The sequence below is a fragment of the Musa acuminata genome, chromosome BXJ2-7 (genome assembly GCF_036884655.1).
Source record: "Musa acuminata AAA Group cultivar baxijiao chromosome BXJ2-7, Cavendish_Baxijiao_AAA, whole genome shotgun sequence".
Taxonomy (NCBI): domain Eukaryota; kingdom Viridiplantae; phylum Streptophyta; class Magnoliopsida; order Zingiberales; family Musaceae; genus Musa; species Musa acuminata.
In genome coordinates, this window is record NC_088344.1 from 37,443,908 (window position 1) to 37,463,882 (window position 19,975).

At 38.8% G+C, this 19,975-nt stretch overlaps 1 protein-coding gene across 9 annotated transcripts; it reads left to right on the forward strand.

Moving 5' to 3' along the window:
- Positions 1–2,571: 2,571 nt before the first annotated feature.
- LOC135617968 (uncharacterized) lies at positions 2,572–19,917 on the forward strand. Of its 9 annotated transcripts, none has more exons than XR_010488900.1 (10): positions 2,572–2,767; positions 3,622–3,735; positions 3,818–3,976; positions 4,128–6,671; positions 6,794–6,915; positions 7,279–9,342; positions 9,501–9,549; positions 9,659–9,906; positions 10,105–11,038; positions 12,212–12,349. XR_010488900.1 is itself a non-coding variant. In XM_065118832.1 (10 exons), the coding sequence occupies exons 4-10, from the start codon at positions 4,332–4,334 to the stop codon at positions 19,607–19,609; spliced, it is 5,157 nt and encodes a 1,718-aa protein (XP_064974904.1). In that variant the 5' UTR covers positions 2,572–2,767; positions 3,622–3,735; positions 3,818–3,976; positions 4,128–4,331; the 3' UTR covers positions 19,610–19,917. The 9 variants fall into 9 exon arrangements, 8 of the variants coding, with proteins under 8 accessions (XP_064974904.1, XP_064974901.1, XP_064974903.1 ...); XM_065118832.1 differs by lacking the exon at positions 12,212–12,349 and adding an exon at positions 19,384–19,917 and having other exon boundaries at positions 10,105–10,212; XM_065118829.1 differs by having other exon boundaries at positions 10,105–10,212; positions 12,212–12,727.
- Positions 19,918–19,975: the final 58 nt, after the last annotated feature.

The window sequence follows — 19,975 nt, forward strand, 5'->3', positions numbered from 1 at the left end:
ATAGAGTAAGAAAATATTATTATTATTATTAACCAAAATAGATTGTGTAGTGGATCACAAGTGTCATCACACACATGATTGGCTTGTAGAGTACATGTAAGTAGCAGTCTCGACCTTCACGCGTCGAGCAGAGGTGATCCCGACCTTCCACGCCTTAAGTGGAGGTAGGGGTCAAGCTTTCCGAATTCATGCACCTTAAGCACATTTTGCTTGTGCCTCTCGCTGTGATGAGTTTCCTTAGTGCGGGTCGAGTTTTCTCGACTTATATGTCTCTAGCATATTTTACCTTGTGCCTCCTACCATGAAAGATTTCTTTTAACGCGGGTTAGGTTTTCCTAACTCATGCGCCTTAAGCATATTTTGTCTTATGCCTCCTATCGTGGTGTCAGAAAAAATCGATAATGGTGAAAGGTACAAGACAAAATATGCTTGAGACATATGAGTCGAGAAAACCCAACCTACATCGAAATGAACTTGTAATGATGGGAGGCACAATGTAAAACGTGCCCGAGATGCATGAGTCAAGAAAACCTAACCTATATTAGAAGAAGCCTGTCACAATGAGAGGCACAAGACAAAATGTATCCGAGGCACATGAATCAGGAAAGTCTAAATCACGCCTTTGCTTGAGGCATGGAAGGCCAGGATCGCTTTTGCTCGAGGTGTGAAGGTCAAGACATCCAATCCTTGCCTTTGCTAGAGATGGAAAGGTTGGGAAGTCCAACCCTTGCATCCGCTTAAGGCGTGGAGGTCAAAAAGAGATGGGGAGGTTAAGAAATCCGATCTGGTCTGACCAATATGCATCCCTCAATAATATAAGAGGCAAGTTGGTACTAGATCACCACCAACAAGCTAGGGGAGATAATCTCAAACAGATGTGCTAGACGAACTCGTGCTAGATGAATTAAATGTACCACCAGGCCAATAATAGATCAAAGAGATAAGATTGACATGCTAGAGGAACTAAATATCACACTTTGGACCTCTTTTGCAAGAGTCTTGAAGGATGCCTTAAGGGGGGGGATAAATAATCGAGAGTACATTATTAGCGAATCATCATTTGACACATAACCACCACGTGATGTCTAGGGTGGAAGGAGAAAATGGAGGTCACCCACACTTGTCTACCCATGTGGGCAAGAGTCTCAGGCAAGCAATTATAAATTGCCCCCCTTTGTCGACTATGTAGATAAGAGGACAAGGGGAAGTTGTTGAAGGTATGAAAAGAGGGCTACTTTTTTTGACCACTCATGTCCACACTTATATATCTCAGGTTATTAACTTGGCAATTCGAGAAATTGGGTTGGAAACCTTTTCTAGCCCATCACGTCAAGCATCACTTATGCTTTCTTTTTGAGTTGCTCTTCTCGATTGAATGAGAGCAAACGAATGAAAGTGATTACTCATGCTTAAACACAAAGGTCACAATGTCTCACAATGGGATAAGGTGATCACTACAAACCAGAAGGCTATCACAAGGAGGCAAAAAACAATATAGTGGGATAGAGGCTAAGGGTAAAACAATAAAAATAACTAAAAAAATTCTATGAAAAATAGAAAAAAGAATATATATATATATATATACATATATACGTATATGTGTATATATATATATATACATATATACGTATATGTGTATATATATACATATATATATATATATATATTTGTATATATATATATATACACACATATATATTTATATATATACATATATACACATATATATATACACAAATATACATATACATATATATATATATATATATGTATGTATATATATAAATATATATATATATACAGATATACATGTATATATATATGTACATATATACATATATATATACATGTATATATGTATGTATATACATATATACACACACACACATATATTTATATATATATGTGTGTGTATATATATATATATATATATATATATATATATATATATATATATATATATATATATATATATATATATGTGTGTGTGTGTGTGTGTATATATATACATATATATATATATGTATATACATATATATATTTATGTATATACATATATATATATGTATATACATATATATATATATATGTATATACATATACACGGAGAATTTACCCAAAAGACAAATAAAAGTTTAATTATTGGACCAAAAAAAATCAGCAACTACCTCCTATACATTCATGTACCAACGTCACTCACTAATCCACCTGGCTTGCAATTTGTTGGGTCCCACGAACCTACCAATGACAACACAAATTCAGAAACGTGTAACGATTGGTCGAGTAGCAAAATTATTGTTCCGGATCCACTTTAACGTCCGTTACGAGCTCCGTCAGAAGATAAAGCAAGCTTGCCCGCCGAGGGGCAACATGGGTCCATCTACTCTACGGTCAAGATTTGTCGAGAACGAAAGAAGAAAGTGATGAACGGCAAAGATTGTATAAACAGCGGTGGAGCCCACTAGTTTCGGTTCGGAGCAGGCCGGCCCGATTCGCAGATACGCCGAGGGCGGGGTGGCGTCTTTCTCCTCAACTGTACGTTAAAATGTTCGCACGCTGTTATGTCTGTCTCCTCGTCGCTCTCCTTTTTATCGTCGGTCCCAAAAAAGTTTCCGTTTTTCGCGGAGGAAGAGTGGGAGACGCAGAGGAAGCTCCAATGGATCGCCTCGCCTTCGTCGAGGACAAATCGACCAGCACTGGAACCGTAACCCTAGCCCGAAGAGGGAGCCGATTTCGTCGCCATTTGCTCATGCCCATGAAAATCCAAGTGAGTCCCGCTCGCCCACGCTCGAGAATCCCAAATTCTCTCTCGCCACTTCGATTCCGTGGAACTGTTTAAGGTTTTGATTTCTTTGGCTCCCGGATTATCGTGCTGATTTGGTGGATTTCTCGGTTCAGTGGCTCGTGGAGTTTTGGAGTTCCGTGAAATGGTGTAGGGAGGCTTGGGAGGGATGATCGTTTTCTTTTTCCTTATTAAGAGGTTGGTTTTGGAGTTGGATGTGCTATGTAAGGTTGGGACGGCAGCTGCAGTTCTAGGGTTTGGTCAATTGGTACGGTTTTGTGGAAATGTGAGAGAAACGAGCGAAAAAAGCAACCTTTCAGTACGTCGGTGGTTGATATGTTTTTAGTTCGTCTGAATATGCGTTGAAATATACTGCTGTGTACGACTGTATTCTTTTCATTTGGTCTGTTTTGCACGAGCTTAAAGAGAAAGTAAAAGTTTCAATGGATTGTGGGACTGTGGCTTTTAAGACATGACATTTTTCCACATCGAACCTCTTTTTACCATGTTTTGCTTTTGTTTTCTTGTTAACCTACTACCCATTAGGATCGAATTGTGACCTGAAATACATAATGAGATGTGAAAATTTGATTCTTGATGGGTTGGTTTCCTGGAATGTGATCAACGACCATTCGGTTCTGTTGACAGTACTTAGCTTAACTTTTCTTAACATGCTTTGTTCATTTACTTTCCCCTTTATCTTTTGTTTATCGTTCTAACTTTGACGATTGCTTTTCAGAGTTGATTACTTTTGAAATGTTTATGCACACGGATCTCATCATGCTTGCAAGACTTCATTTTTTTTTGTGCCCAATACCTAATACATATTAAATTTCTAGTGACAATGCCAATTCAGTTTAGGCAGGATCCTGTGCTTGCAAATCAAGTTGCTAAGAAGTACAGTGTTGGGGAAGAAAGTAGCCCTATTATCACCAATCTTTTATGAATAGGAGGTTGGCAAATTACACATGATTTTCATGTGTTTCTGTCCAGTTATGTTGCTGTGAGATCTTAATCGATGCTGTTGTTGCTCAGTCAGGTATTGTCACCCACTTAGAAGAGCACAAAACTCTGAGAGATTTAGTAATGGAACTACAAGTTCTGGAATCAACTTGTCACATGTTTTTTGAGTAGCATTATGCTGCATCTTCCTCTGGATGAAGAATACAAGTATAAGAGGGACACGTTATAGTGGTACCTGCTTAATTTTATTAATAATAATAATAATAATAATAATAATAATAATAATAATAATAATATTATTATTATTATTATTATTATTATTTACTTGTTTAGATGCTGGATATTTTATACTTGTTGATTTTTCTTGCTTTTCTTCTTGCAGAACCAGAAAAAAGAAATCTGATCATTCATATCCAAGAAGGTCCAATCAGCAGAATATATTAGAGGGTTTTCCTTTTTTTTCCTGGTGGACCAATACTTGTCCACAGGTGATCTTGATTACACTGGTCTTGAAGGATATTCAGGAGGGTTGAAGGTTGCTGGGTCTCCTGTTCGTTGGTACTGACAATTTGTGTCTCCACTTGGAATGTCACAACCTCGTCGAGGGCAGCAGCCTGATCTTAATAACCTGCAACCATGGCAACAACTATTGATGTGCCAACTGATACAAGAGCCTCAGAGCCAGAATAAATTTAAGCAGCTAGATCCGGGTACAGGACAGCGAAATTCACTTAGCAAATTGTCCGCTTCAGCAAAACCAGCACCTGTGGATCAGTTACCTGCAATGATAGATGATGTCCCTATTAATCATGTGTCCGATTGTAATTGGCCAAAAACTGTTGTTCCGAGCATGCCTTTAGTGCCTATTAACTCTCAACCATTTATTGGGGACAACATGAACTGGCTGCAGTTAAATGACAATCCTACTGTACCAAATGTTGCAAGTAGTTTCGTAATTTCAAATAATCAAATTCAAACAATGCGATCTATGGGTTTCATCCCACAACAGTTTGACCAGACTTTTCATGGCATTCCTGTTTCAAGCGCCAAAGGGGTTATATGTCAACATCCTCAGTTCTTTGGGGCGTCTAGTAATTGCACTGATTTGACAACTACTGGAGCCAGGAATGAATCAAGAAAAGCATGGGTTCCATTTAACTCTCTTCAGAGTGATCAGTCTTCTCCTGCACAAAACTTCTCACGGGAAAGAACATTTGCTATGTGTAATTTTCATGGCAAAGGCTCACTTGATAATGCTTCAGTGCAAGTTCTGAGTAATGATGTTACATCAGGAAACTTTCAGCAAATAGATAATCTAAAATGCAGTGTTCGGGTTCATGAAGTCCAAGATAATCAGGACAAAGCTGACTTGTCAAGTAACTTGCACGAAAATCCATCAATGCAAGTAGAGACTTCCGATGATGTGGCTGCTAACCTAGACCCTACAGAACAGAAGCTTTTGTTTGGTATGGATGATGGCCACAGTTTGGAAGTTCCCTTGGGTGGGAGCCTGAACACTTGTTCAGGCAACTTTCTTTGTGGGTCTTCTTTGGAGAACATCCATTTTGGTGCTATTCCTTCCATGCAAAGTGGAAGCTGGAGCGCTCTTATGCAGGAGGCTGTACAGGCTTGCAGCAGTGATAAGGGAATCCAGGAAGAGTGGAGTGGTTTGAGCTACCAGAAAATGGAATGTCCAATGGTAATGGATTCAGTTGTGTCTAATGATAATGCCAAGCAGCCAACCACTTGGGATGACAGCTACCTGCAGAGTGCATCCTCATTAACTTCAAGACATCTTCCTTTGTATAATGATGCTGATGCATGTTCGAATTCATGCACTTCCCCTAGTTTTCATAACTCATTTGCACATGATGGAAATAGTAGGGTACAAAGTGGAGCTCCTCATGTGTCTTTTCAGCTGTCTGCTGGTGGAAACAATTACAAACAGTTTCATCAGGATCAAAAGCAGAAACCAATCTTCGAAGGTGGTCCTCAAGCACAGATACCTTTAACCAATGAAGTGTGGGTGGACCAGTCATATGAGCAGTGTGCAAATGATTCTGTAGACATGCAGTATACTGAGGGAAGCTGGACCTACCAACAAAATGAGGCCTTGGTGAATTTTCCTGGGGAGTTTAGTGATACACCAAATTTCTGGAACAGTAGTTATATTATGGCACCTGGCGGGGATTGTGTCTCAGATGTTTGTGATAATGATGTTAATATGGGGAAGCCTGGTGGTAGTAACATGCATGTGAACAGCGGAGAACAACCAGTCGAATCCGATATTGGCAGTTCGGTGCAAGCTGAAGATTTTGCAGTTGACAACTATGGTTCTGTTGTGAACACAAACAACTTTGAGTGGAATGATGAGATGAATCAGCTGGCATCCAATTCAGGTCTGATGGTTTTTGGTAAAAACTTGAACTTTGATGCATGTGTAACTGTAAAAACTAATGGTGACAAAAATGTGGAAAGAAACTATAATCAATTAAGTGGGAGACCACAAACTAGTTATGACACTAACAAAAGATTAAGCAGCACCGATGAAAACAAAAAAGATCTGCAGATGGTTTCAGGTGATGGCTATACATCCAGTAGTTTAGACCACAGCCGATATAGCTATACTATAGATAGTGCAAAGGAAAATTCTGTGTTGGCTGCTAATGACCAGAAATCTTTTGTATCCGAGATCCAAGATTCATTGATCCAAACTGGTCAACATACTGTGGGTTCTAAAATGAAGCGGTTAACAGGAAGTTTGGGGATGGATGTGGAACCTTTGCTCCCTAAAAATCATCCATTTATTTTTCAGTGCATGCCCAAATCAGTTATTCAAGGATATAAAAAAGAGGAACAGATATATGCTCAAAAGTCTAAGTTTGCAGATCATATTGATTCAAACAATGTTGAAAACCTTGTTAAGGTAACTGTCATCTTTCTTTTAATCATGTGCTTTCGGTTTATTTTCTACACTGCCAATGCTTTGTCTCTCTATTACTTCCTAGGTATGATTGCGCTTTGGTGTTAACATATGCTAATTTACAGAGAATTGCAGTGGAATCACAGAAGCTACAATCTAGAGATAACATCTTGACTCATGCTTCGGCTTCTTCCTTTGATGGATCCATTGGTCCATATTCCCAAAATAAAAGAATTGCTCAAACAAGGTGAACATCAACTTATGTATTTCTATGAACTTAGCTGCTTTGTGATGTTCTGGAAAGAACTTTACCATGAATACATTTTCATGATATGACTACTTCAATAAGTGAATAGATTAATCCATATCTTAGCTACTCATTTGCCAGTCATTTTGAGGAAACATGGTTTTGATATTGTCTTTTGGGTTTTAAATGAGCTTGTCTATATGTCATCTGAAACCAGCTATTTAATTTCTTTTCTGTACGTTTTCCATTCTTTCACTGCCAATCTTGCCATTGCAATGTTTGACGGCAAGTGACCAATTCTATACATTTTCCATACAACTGTATGTTGGCTCGTAATTCTTGAGTTATTGTGAATGTGTGCAGTCAAAATGTGCTTGAGCTTCTTCACAAGGTTGATCAGTCAAGGAATACTGATATCCCTGCTCAAGTTGGTTTTGATACTGCTTCTCCTCGTATTTGTCAGCCATCTGCTGTGCAAGGTTTTGGTTTGCAATTGGCCCCACCATCTCAACAATTTTCGAAGTTTGTGTTACCTTCCAATACTTGTCTAAATATTAATCCTATGAACTTAGACAGCAAGGCAGGAGATAAAGACCAGATATGGTCAATTTCTACACCATCAGTTCAATCTCTCATGAATGAAACATCTCAAAGAGAAAATCAGAGTAAGATATCTAGCATATCAGAACAAAAGCATAAAGAAGCTTTATACTGTGATAAGCAAAATACCTTATCCGCAATAGCTCGTAATTCTTGTAATATGAGGAACCACCTACAAGGGCAGCAGTCACAGGAACGTAATCCTAATGTGAACGTTTATCTGGAGAAAGAGCAAGATATTCCTAGTTCCACTGGATATGGAACATTAGATCAGTCAATGAATTTTACCATTTTTAACCAAGCTAATGCAAATGCTCTTGTCAAAAATACCTCACTACTTCAACAACCATATAAATCTCATGATGGGGCGGTAGCTGATCGATCTATTCAGACATCATTTCCTTCTCTGGCTGGCAGAGTTCCACCTTTTAGAGTCGCTTCTGGTGAACAGTTGCAGACAACAAAGATGGATTATACAAAGCAGAAGCAGGTTGTTCAGGACTTCTCTCAGATTAGTAGTTCAATGTACTCTAATACAGAAACAATATCAATCCAGCCTTCTACTGCAGGCATTTCTTATCAAGTTGACCCATCGTCAATGTTGGCATACATGTGGACAAATATATCAACCCAACAACATCAAGCTAGCCTTCTCCCTGACAGTCTCAGCCTACAGATACCTCAGTCACATAATATTAGGGAAACAAGTTTTTTGGGCCTGCAAAAGACATATGATCAAGGAAGTAATGGAGAGAGTGCTTCTTCCGAAGTTGGCACAAGTTCTCATTTGATGAACAGAGATGATCCAAATAAGAGATTTTCCTTAAAGCCATCAATTACTGAGAAGATAGATTCTATTACCCAGGCAGAAACTGAATTCCAATGGACAGAACTAGTGGGAAATGCTGAGGAGGGTTTGAATACATTCATTCCATCCTTGGTCCATTTGCATCAGAAGGGCATGGACCAGGGGAAAAGTTGGCATGCTTCAACTCCTTACACTCAAGCAGTACATGCTTCCATTAACAGAATGGCCTCTTCTAGCAGTGAAATTGGGTTCCCTGGTTTTACTTCAAATCCTTCAGATGTTCAACAGAAAAATTGTTCCCTTCTGCACCGGATGCAAGCTAGGAGGAAAGCTGATTCTGATCTAAGCAACAAGGTACAAAGTAGGCTAAGGGGAGCTGATTTTGTCTCTAATTCTTCTTTTGTGTACTGGAACAATGATCAGGGAAATGTTCAGGAACAAGATTCAGACTTCAAAATTCCTGCATATCGTGAACTTGGTGCATGTTCACAAAGTTTGTTACCATCGAATGCAAAAATGCTAAGTTTTGCTTCTAAAGAAAATGTGTTACAAAATGCAAGCACACCTTCTTCAGGAGGGCATTGTCTTCAAAATGATATATCCTCTCTTAGTACATGTTCAACAGCTAATTTAATCAGAGGAAATGAGCACACTTGTATGAACCCTCAAGTGTCTCCATCTTGGTTTGAAAAATATCAAATGTATAAAAATGATGCAGTAATTGCTGAACATGATGGCCAGAAGATTACAAAACCTACTTCTCAGCAGAATTTTTTCTCAGATATACCTGGGAGCACAGCCGAAAACATTATGGTCAAGCACAGAATTCAAAACAGTCAGACATATACTTGGCCAAGTTCATCAATCGCAGAGGTATCTTCCGATAGACCCCATTCACTGCTTCCTACTATTGTGGACCAGGATGCAGTTATAAGATCAAGGAAGCGGAAAAACACAATTACAGAGCTTCTGCCATGGCACAAGGTCGCACAAGGACAGCAGAGGTTAAGAAGCATCAGGTGGGGGTTTCAGTAGTACTCCCATAACTAGTATAAGAAAACATGAACTAATGCATAAGTAGCACTTGATGCATTGTGATTGTGTGCTTTTGATTTCCGATGCAATATGAACTTCAAATGAATTTTTTTTATTGAACCTGTTTTCACATTGTGTACAGTATTGCAGAACTAGACTGGGCTCGGGTTACCAATAAGTTGTTTGAAAAGGTTTGTTTATAATCTGTTTTGACCTTCCTTGTTCTTTCATTGTGCTGTATTCCATTTTGCTGAATCATATATGGTGTGGAATGTTATGACCCTGCTTTTATAATGATAGGTGCATGATGGAGCTGAAGCTTTGGAGAATGGCCCATCAACAACTCAACCACGAAGAAGGCTAATTTTGACTACTCACTTGATGCATCAACTCATTCCAGCTGTACCATCTCGAATACTTAATAAGGAGGTCATTTCAGCCTATGAAAATGTTACCTTCTCCATTGCTAAATCAGCACTTGCAGATGTGTGCAGCTTGATCTCTTCCTTGGGAAGAGATTATCACATTCATTTGGAAAAAGAGAATACGTAAGTGTTGCCCGAGTGACCTCAATAAAGGGAAAGTCATAGAATGACTTCAAGATGCTATAGAGTCTGCTTGCTGCATCTACCCTGGATATAAGAAATATACATTATGTGGATGTATTAACAACTTAAACATCTATTTTCATAAGTTAGAACCATGTCTTTCTAATTTCTTCTTTTTTTGGAAAACTACATTTTCAGGTTTTCTGATAATGTTACCTCTTGTAAGAAGGCAGGAGACCATCTTTGCTCAAAAATCATGGAAGTCTTTATTCAAAGATCCAAGAAGCTTGAGTGTGATTTCTCAAGGTATGAACATAATCCGGTGGTTGGTTTGAATATCATTGGTTTCCTTCTTCTGATGTGTTGTTCTTTATTAAAAAATTGGTTATATTTGAATGTAAGTCCATGCTTTGACCTGATATTTTTGTAAAGTTAGTTTAACTAAGCCCTGTATCAGCCAACGATGATCTTATTTACCAGTCCATAATTACATGACAACTCTAAAATCAGGATTATTGAAAGCTTGGTTTTAAGTAACATCCGAGGTGTAGCTTGGTTCAAACAATATTGTTGAGATTTATTACCATAATTACACTGATAGAACATGAGAAGGTTTCAGTTAAACTAAAGGTGCCAGGTGATGTAGAGAAAAAGCAAGTAGGACTTTGTTGTGTCATTGAATAAATATAATGGTGCTTGAACCAAGCTTTTCAGAAATATGGCCATATGGTCAGGATTAGTTGGACCTGATGCATATTGTGATTGTGGCTGAACCTGAGCCAAATTGGGTTGATCAGGATCGGATGATTCCAACCAAATTTGATCAGGTTCTGACGAATGACAATTACATCTGTTAGAAAGGGAGCTAGGAGAAGAGAGAGGGGAAGGGGCAGAGGACAGAAGACGTAAGAGGAGGGGAAAAAAAATGGATCATGGACATTGGTCATCTTGGGGACTTCACTGGCTGCCTCTCTTGGCACATTGTTTGGATTTTTAAGTGAGAATTTTACGTGGATGATATGCCTCTAGTAGTGGATGGGGAATTTGCCTACATCTAATAGCTTATGCGAGTCGCAGGTGAAGATGCAGTTGCAGAAGAAAGATTATTTTTCAATGAATGGCATGCCTTCAGGTAAGCAAGTTCATAAAAATTAGATCCTGTAAACTTTTTCTTTAAAAAAATTTATGTAAAAAGATAAACATTATGCATGATGTTTTACTGATATTCGTCTTTATTCTTTTATTCTGAGACTGATACCATTGATCTGATGTTGCCAAGTCTTGATCCTCAATCCTATTATGAATCCTGAATTTGATCCTATCAGAGCTTGGATTATATGAGAATTGCCTTTTTGTAATGTTAATTGGTAGGGAAGGATCCAGTACTTCAGAGTTCTGACATATTTCGGATTTAGTCGTAGTTTGTCCATTGATGCATCTGACAAAATGTATTTTCCAAATAACTATTTCTGCACATGCTTTTGTGATGATTGCATAGTTGTTTGCTTTGCTAGAAGCAGGTAGATAGATGTAAAGGTACATTATTTATGGTGGCAACTTCTGTGAAGCTGCACATGTGGAAGATGGTTTTGGCTGTAGTTGATTAAACCTTATGTCCTAGACAAAAAAGTACAGGACTGCAATAAATAGTAGAGATACATGATGATGGTCACTGTATTGGGTGGTGAGGAATAACCTAGTTGGAATGGAAGCTGTGAATGCTTCTGGAAGTATAGGGATTGGCACTAAAACTAAGTATTCAACCTTCTTGAAATTCATATCTGAGCTATCTAATATCGATCCTATTTTAAAGTGCATATGCTTGACCTAGAAATGGAAAGGAAAGTCATGAATTTTGGTATACCTGACCTCTTGTGACATATGCTTGAAACGAGCAGTGCTTTATTGCATGTCTCATGTCTTATAACTAAGTATTCAACCTTCTGGAAATTTATATCTGAACTATCTAATATAGATCCTATTTTAAAGTGCATATACTTAAGCTAGAAATGGAAGGGAGAGTCCTCAATTTTGATAAACCTGACCTATTATGATATTTACACGAAATTTGAACAGTGTTTTGATTGCATGCCTTATGTATATGATTTGATTATTTGAATAGCTGGTACAACCTATTCAAATTACAAATGTTTAACTTTATAGACCTACAATACTTGTCAGTGCCCTGAATTTTAGTTCCTTTTTACTGCAATCTTTTTATCCTTCATATTATAGATGTCCGTGTCATGTTTCTTAAAAAATTACTTTTTTGATACTCAGTTTACTTTTTTGCTCAATTTGTAAGATTGGACAAGAGGTCATCAGTGTTAAACGTCCGAAAGGAGTTCCACGAATTGGAAAGGTTCTCTCTCGTTAACCGTTTAGGCGAGTTTCATGGACGGCCTCCGATAATCGAAGACAGTTCTTCCACTTCAGAAGCTCCACCTCGCAAAACATTTCGACAAAATTACATCACTGCATATCCAGTGCCTGGAAATCTTCCTGAAGGAGTTCCCTGCCTCTCACTTTAGATTATAAATCAAATCTATACCCTGATGTTTTATATGCATAGAGCACATAAACCTGGAAGTATAGGGTGTGATGTTGAAAAGTGAGCTGCCTCCTTATGTGTATTGGCATATATTTGGAGTCAGTTTGGTGGCCTGGTTTGGGGAGGGCTGGCCCCTCGTCGTCTTCGCCTACGTAGCCTATGGGCTCATTTTCTTTTTTCTTTTTGTATTGAAAGAGTTGCATTGTTTCTTTAACCCGAAGCATAGGTCTGTATACATAGAAGATTAACACAATATATTTTTGTTTAGCTGATGGATTGTATTCTGTGAGGCTAATAACAATGTTCACTGGTTAGCCAAACCTGTTGGATCTATCCATTCTTCTTTTGGAGATAGAAATGGTCTATTTTATTCTACTCTAATAAAATATAATCTTTCTCGAGAAAAATATAATATGTTCAGGTCACATCATCTTTCGGGTACTCGACGGTAGTAATCGGTAGATGCTCATCATTGGAGCTTTGTTCCTTGTTTGATGCTCCTGCATGCATCTGTGCATCGAGAAATGAGTAGTAAAGAAATCTACAACAACAAAAGGAAAGGAATGAGATATGAAAAGATCAGATGAAAAATGGCCTTCGAGGGGAAGGGCAGAGAGTATCCATGCTGGTTGGAAACTGTGGCGACTAAAAACTAAAGAGAAATGAGATAGATAGAGATAGATACACGTACAGGAGTGTCCCCCTATGTCCTGCTTCTATTGCTCTTAAAAGGAGTTTCTAAGATACGTCATCATTCTATAATGAGATACGTATCATCTCTGGTCGTCATATTTATAGATAGATCTATAAATATGACCACCAAGGATGATGAGTACATCACCGGAGAATGAAGACGTATCTTAAGAACTAAGAGCAATAGAAGGATGACGAAGAGTCACGCTCGGGTACTTGGATCGTTCTCGATCTATCTCCCTCTCCATAATATTTTATCACCACTGTTTGCAACCACAAAAGGGCAACCTTAGAACCAACCTCGGTCTCATGATGGCTCTCTTCCTCTTCTCTCTTTCTTAAAAGGTTATTCTTCAGCGAATCTAACGTATGATCCGACTCTCACGATGCATGCGTGCAATCAAATATCGAAATGACCTCCAATATTGAGTACGTACCTGTTGCTTACAAGCCGACCCGAGCCAATGCGAATGGACCAAGTGTTACTACTATATGCTCTGCGAGGAGCGATATGGTCTCTCTCTCTCTATATATATATATATAGGTATAGGAGGGTCCCTTTCTCCTCCTCTTGCTTTGAACAGATTGTTTACGGTAGGTCTTTATTGAACGATCAGATACACATGACGTTTTTCCCTACCTCTTCGATTCGGATGCTTGTGGCCATATCTATTGGGCATCAGCACTTTCTTGAGAAGGATCCTTTGTCATCTCCGCGTCACGACGGTAGATTGACCATCGGCCACGCAACATACGAGCCCCCTCTTGGTACGGTGCATGCGACTTACGTGTACGTCCCATCATACCTAGCGTGTAAATGACCACATCAACCTATAAAAGTTTGTCGGGTGACTTGTCAACCTACGGTGTCATGACTTAGGTTCCTCTTTTGGCTCATATTTAAACAGTAGTTTATTTTGATAGGGAGTAATCATCTATCAATCTTCGTCTAACATGTGATTATCATGTGATCTCTGAAATGAAAGAAGAAGATAAATTCCACTTCCCACTCGTCTACACATGTGGGTAAAAATCCAAGACAAACGGTTATAAACTGCCTCTCTTTATCGCCCACATAAATAAGAGATTAAGAAACGATTATTAGAAATAGTTAGAGGTTGTCTTTTCGTAATATATTTTATATAATATTCTGTATAAAAGTTTATCTTCAACACAATGAAAGGGGTGAGGGGAGGGGTTTACCTTTTTTGACTACTCATGTATATACTCATATACTTCAAGTTACTAACCTGATCATTAGAGTGGTCACGTCGAGAAATCTCTCTGGACCTCGATCTTTGTATAGATAGCACCTTGGTAGCTTAGCGTTTTCACCTTAGAGGCACTTCGAACAACCCTATATATATGTGTTCAAAGTACGTTAGATTGACAAAGATGTTAATAACTTCTTCACTCAATATTTTTGACACTAAATAGAGTGTGCGATGTTGTAGGAATGTCCATCCATTTACTCTCTTAATGAAAGCTTGAGCGAGGAGGCTTTGCCTCCAACCTATAGTATTTTCACTTAAGAAGGGCAACGGTCATCCTTTCCACACATGGATATATCCAAATTGGTGCAAACGCTAATACGATATTGACGTCTATTAAACGACAGTCTCTCACATCCACGGATGATCTCAAGCCACCTACTCGCCTTCGTTGAGGTGTTTATGAATTTCACTCAACATATGCATACACTAACTAGCATGATATAAGCCGTCACTATATATATATATATATATATATAATTTTTTTGGTATTTTTCGTAGGATGTGGCTTTAGGATTTGCAGAAATAATGAAACATAATCCCAATTATTATTAAGCAATTATAATTGCTATCTTTCAACAGAACATACTATCAACTTTTCTTTTATTAGTGTGGATTGCAGTCAACCCTCGGCGAGCATAATATATAACCGGTAAGACTGCTGCAGAAGAGCGCATCATGCACTCATTTGCAGTTGATGCAGCTGCAGGATATAGGCTTCAGCGAGCAGTAGCCGAACGGCTTGCCGGGCTGGTTGCAGATGATTCGGTGACAACACTTCATTTGCCGGCATTGGCTGCGGTCACCTCTGGAACAACACATGCATTCGGAGCACGCCTGGAACGGCTCCGCCAGCACGCTGCCGTAGGAGCCGATCACGTCGCCGACAGGTCGGTGTTGGACGGAAGAGACAGGTATGTAATCGTCATCGGAGTGCGTTCCAGCGTGGGATAATCCTGCATGCGGGCGTCGAGAAGCCAGTCAGTGTAAACTTGGAATGTACGTGAGAAGATGAGCTGAAGGATTACCTTTGTAGGGAGGAGCGGAGACTAGGAGAGCGAGCATGAGAAGGATACCGGCGTTGAGGTTACCCATGGCGGTTGCTTGGAAGCTGCAGAGAGAGAGAGAGAGAGAGAGAGAGAGAGAGAGAGAGAGAGAGAGAGACGAGAAACGAGAGACGAGAGGGTATGCCTCCCTCTACATTCCAGTTGCTTTATATAAAGTGTGTTTGGCCGATGACGGTACAAAGTTGAGCTGTTCCTGACGCGTTCTTTCAGCTATCTGCTGGAGAAGACAACCGCAAGTAGTTTCAAAGCAGAAACCAAAGCGGCCCTCAAGAGCAAAAACCTTCAATCGATGAAATGCTGATGGACCAAATTAAATGGCGGAGAACAACCAGTTGAATCTAATATTGGCAGTCCGGTGCAAGCTGATGATTTTGCAGTTGACAACTATGGTTTTATTAGAAAGTGTCAGCTAGCTTAGCTGGTTTTATTAGAAAGTGCTCGGATTGCCGGTGTTGTTGCATCACCGACCTGAGCAAATGCGAATGGACCAAGTGTTGCTATCATATGCTCTGCAACTAACCATATGTGTTATGATCCTATCTAATTAGGTAAGATATATTATAAATTTAATTTAATTTTAATTAAAATTTAATTATGATAATATTTCTTAAGAGATGATCGGAGGGACTCTTTCAATTACTTATCTTAGACTTTCTACTCTCACCTATGAATAGATAGGATCTCCTAGGGACTAAAAACATAATACATAAATTTGAGGATATGTAGATATGAGAAAACATGGATAGTTGATATTATTGAAAGATTATAGATCTTCTCTTATCTCTCCTTTGTCCCTAATCCATCATTCATAGTGGTCATAGGTAGGATAAGAAGAGAGATGAATGATGACTCTAATTTTCTTTGTAGATCATTATCATTATAGCTTTCAGATCCAATGATGGTGTACCTACAAATCCTACATAAGGTTTTTGAATAGTATCGTAAGGTACGTATCGTAAATTTGATTAATTGTTATTTGATTTCAGATTTTGGTATTAAAATTTTTCTACATAACAAAAGCATAAGGATGGTTTTTATGCTTACAATTAGTATCAGAGTCAAGTTTGTGAAATCAAATACTTTAGATCTATTTATTAGCACCTTTTTTTCGTGAAAAGTTGTTATTCAGTTTTTATTTGCGATGCATGATCCATTTGTTTGTATTATCGATCTGCTTTTCTATCTAGTCTGTCATATTGCCTGCTTGCAGGCGATGCGAGGTTCATCGTATTTGATTAATGGATCACTGTCGATAACTTGCTAGCGATGATAGTATTGTTTGAGGGCGGCGACCTCTAGTGGTCGGCAACCCAATTCGGGTGGCTACATACCTAGTGCAAGCATTGTGGGGTGCGACAACCTTAGGATGGTTATAGCACCGCTACTGCCCGTGGTGGGTGCGATGGCTGCATAGTGTTGTTGCTTGTGGTGGCTACAGCGGCTGTGCAGTGTTGCTACGTGTGGCGGCTGCCTATAACGATTACAATGATTGTAGCAATGCCACCGTTAAGGCATTTGCTGGCCACGACCATGTCATTGGATGCCTAAAGCTAATAGGGTCATTGGGCGGCATGTGCGTGCACAACCGTGTCACGGTAATCATGGGGTCACCGGGCAGTGCATGCACACAACCGCTTGTGGGCAGGGGTGCCACACGCGAGGCGGTGACTACGCTTGGTGGTGACGACCATGCCTCATCCAATGACTATGAACAATGGTTGTGGGACTTCACATAGTCAACCGTCGTGCACGACAATGATCACGTCTCGCACAACGATCATAAAAAGCGAGTGGCAATTAAGGTTTTTAATAAAAAGATAGGTTTACCCCTCATAAATTAGATAATTTTAATCTGTGTCCCTAAGATTACTTTTCAATTATGCCCTTAAGAAATTAATTTTTTTTATTATATATCCTAATTAAAATTATAGTTTTACTCTTTAAAAATTAAAATTTTTGACTCATATCCTAAATTATAAAATTAGTTAATTTGATTTATTTTAATCAAATACTTTGATCGGACTTAGATTATGACTTTATTTGACTACTTGACTGGATTTATATTTGATCAATTAAGTTTTGATTGAATTCAAGAAAAAAATAATTTTTGATTAATTTTTAATTTTAATCAACTTTAATCTTAATGGGCCTAATTGAGTGAATGATCTGCCCAAATATATGAGCCCAATTTAGGTAACCTAATTCTCAGTTTGCTCAATTAAATAAGATTGACTAATATGAGGATTCTATCTAGAATTAAAAAATATATAAATTACGATCTTCCTTGATAGTTTTCTTAAATGACATGATTAGCAGAGGTTTCATTCTGTTGAAATGGGGTACATGCCTTCTCTTCCTGAGAGGGCTTGGGATCGGAGGTAATGTCTCTTTGCTCGAACGTTTGTTGGGAGGAGTAATAGAAGGATGTGTCTGTGACGTTTGACCCTCCTTCTAGCGCTAGAATGATAGAGTCATGAGTACCATCGGCTGATAAGTCGATACAGTTTGTCCACTACCGAAGGTGTAGGCTTATCTAGGTGCCTCTTCCTTATTGACATGGGAGACTTGGTAACGTGAGACTGCATAGGTTACCCGGTCAAACGCCATTCTGCTAGTGAGGATTCGGTTCGGGATGGCTGGGTAGGGTCGTCCAGATGTCTTCAGGCGGCCAACGATCTTGCATGACAGGCCGACGCCAAGGGTTGCCCAACGTGACCCATTCGATACTTAAGCCAGCAAAGGAGAGAAGACAATAGTGTAAGCTATATGATTAAGTTAGTGTATAGAGAGCCTCCCCTAGCTCTTGCTCGGGGGTATTTTTTATACCTCACCGGTAATCTACCATCTACGGGTTGTTAGCATCCATCGATATTTCAAGCAGGCGGTTCATCTATTCTAGGGCAACTGTTCTGATCCTGTGCTGTGCGGGACTATCCTCCCATTTTCGGGTATCGCTTTGTGCAATTTCAAGCGACGTGGATTTTGTTTTGCATCGCTTTTGAGCGGGGTGGTGTCACTTCGGGATGCAGCCGTTTTTGAGTCAGGTTGTATATGCATGACTTTGGTTAGAGTGGTGCCACGTATGATCTGAGGTGGCTGCTAGCTGGGTGGTACCAAAATATCTTCTATCAATCTCTATTCTCACTTATAAATAAACAAAATCTCCTAAAGATTTAAAAATATAATATATGAATATGGGAAGACACAAATCAGATAAAAGATTTTTTGAAAGGTATCAAAAGATATATATCATAAATTTAATTTATTATTATTTAATTTTAGATTTTAGCATTAAATTTTTTTGTAAAGATAATTTTGATGTTTATAATATGTTCTTACCATTGTCGGTATAGGAGGTTCTCCCTTTGTCTTTCTTCTTTCGCTTTGAAGATATTGTTTACGGTAGGTCTTTATTGAATGATCAGATACGTATCACCTTTTTCCTTAGCTCGGAGATTTGGATGCTAGTAGCCATTTCCATTGGGCTTCAGCACCTTCTTCAGAAGGATCATCTGTTATCTCCGCGTACATGCCCCGTCTCGATACGATGCATGGGAGTTGTGTGTAGATCCCATCGTATCTGATGTTTAAATGACCACATCAACCTATAAAAGTTTATTGGGTGATTCAGTCAACCAAAGTATAGTGTCAAGAATCACATACATTCTTTACCTTCTGATTTCGACTCGTGATTAAACAGCAGATTGTTTTTTCGTATAATGTCTGATTTAGGTAGCCTACAGATGTTGGCTTCGGTCTCTTCTTCCTATAGGTCTGTATAACGGAAAAGATTAGAGAAGATTATATGGACTTTTCATATTATAGATGTCCGTGTCATGTTTCTTAAAAAATTACTTTTTTGATACTCAGTTTACTTTTTTGCTCAATTTGTAAGATTGGACAAGAGGTCATCAGTGTTAAACGTCCGAATGGAGTTCCACGAATTGGAAAGGTTCTCTCTCGTTAACCGTTTAGGCGAGTTTCATGGACGGCCTCCGATAATCGAAGACAGTTCTTCCACTTCAGAAGCTCCACCTCGCAAAACATTTCGACAAAATTACATCACTGCATATCAAGTGCCTGGAAATCTTCCTGAAGGAGTTCCCTGCCTCTCACTTTAGATTATAAATCAAATTAATTTTCTATACCCTGATGTTTTATATGCATAGAGCACATAAACCTGGAAGTATAGGGTGTGATGTTGAAAAGTGAGCTGCCTCCTTATGTGTATTGGCATATATTTGGAGTCAGTTTGGTGGCCTGGTTTGGGGAGGGCTGGCCCCTCGTCGTCTTCGCCTACGTAGCCTACGGGCTCATTTTCTTTTTTCTTTTTGTATTGAAATAGTTGCATTGTTTCTTTAACCCGAAGCAAAGGTCTGTATACATAGAAGATTAACACAATATATTTTTGTTTAGCTGATGGATTGTATTCTGTGAGGCTAATAACAATGTTCACTGGTTAGCCAAACCTGTTGGATCTATCCATT

What these genes read in the sequence shown, in the direction of transcription:
- LOC135617968 (XM_065118832.1), top strand. Translation starts at nt 4,332, where the DNA reads ATGTCACAACCTCGTCGAGGGCAGCAGCCTGATCTTAATAACCTGCAA. An exon ending in CCAATAAGTTGTTTGAAAAG is followed by an intron (nt 9,550 to 9,658) that starts GTTTGTTTATAA and finishes TTATAATGATAG; the next exon opens with GTGCATGATGGAGCTGAAGC. An exon ending in CATTTGGAAAAAGAGAATAC is followed by an intron (nt 9,907 to 10,104) that starts GTAAGTGTTGCC and finishes CTACATTTTCAG; the next exon opens with GTTTTCTGATAATGTTACCT.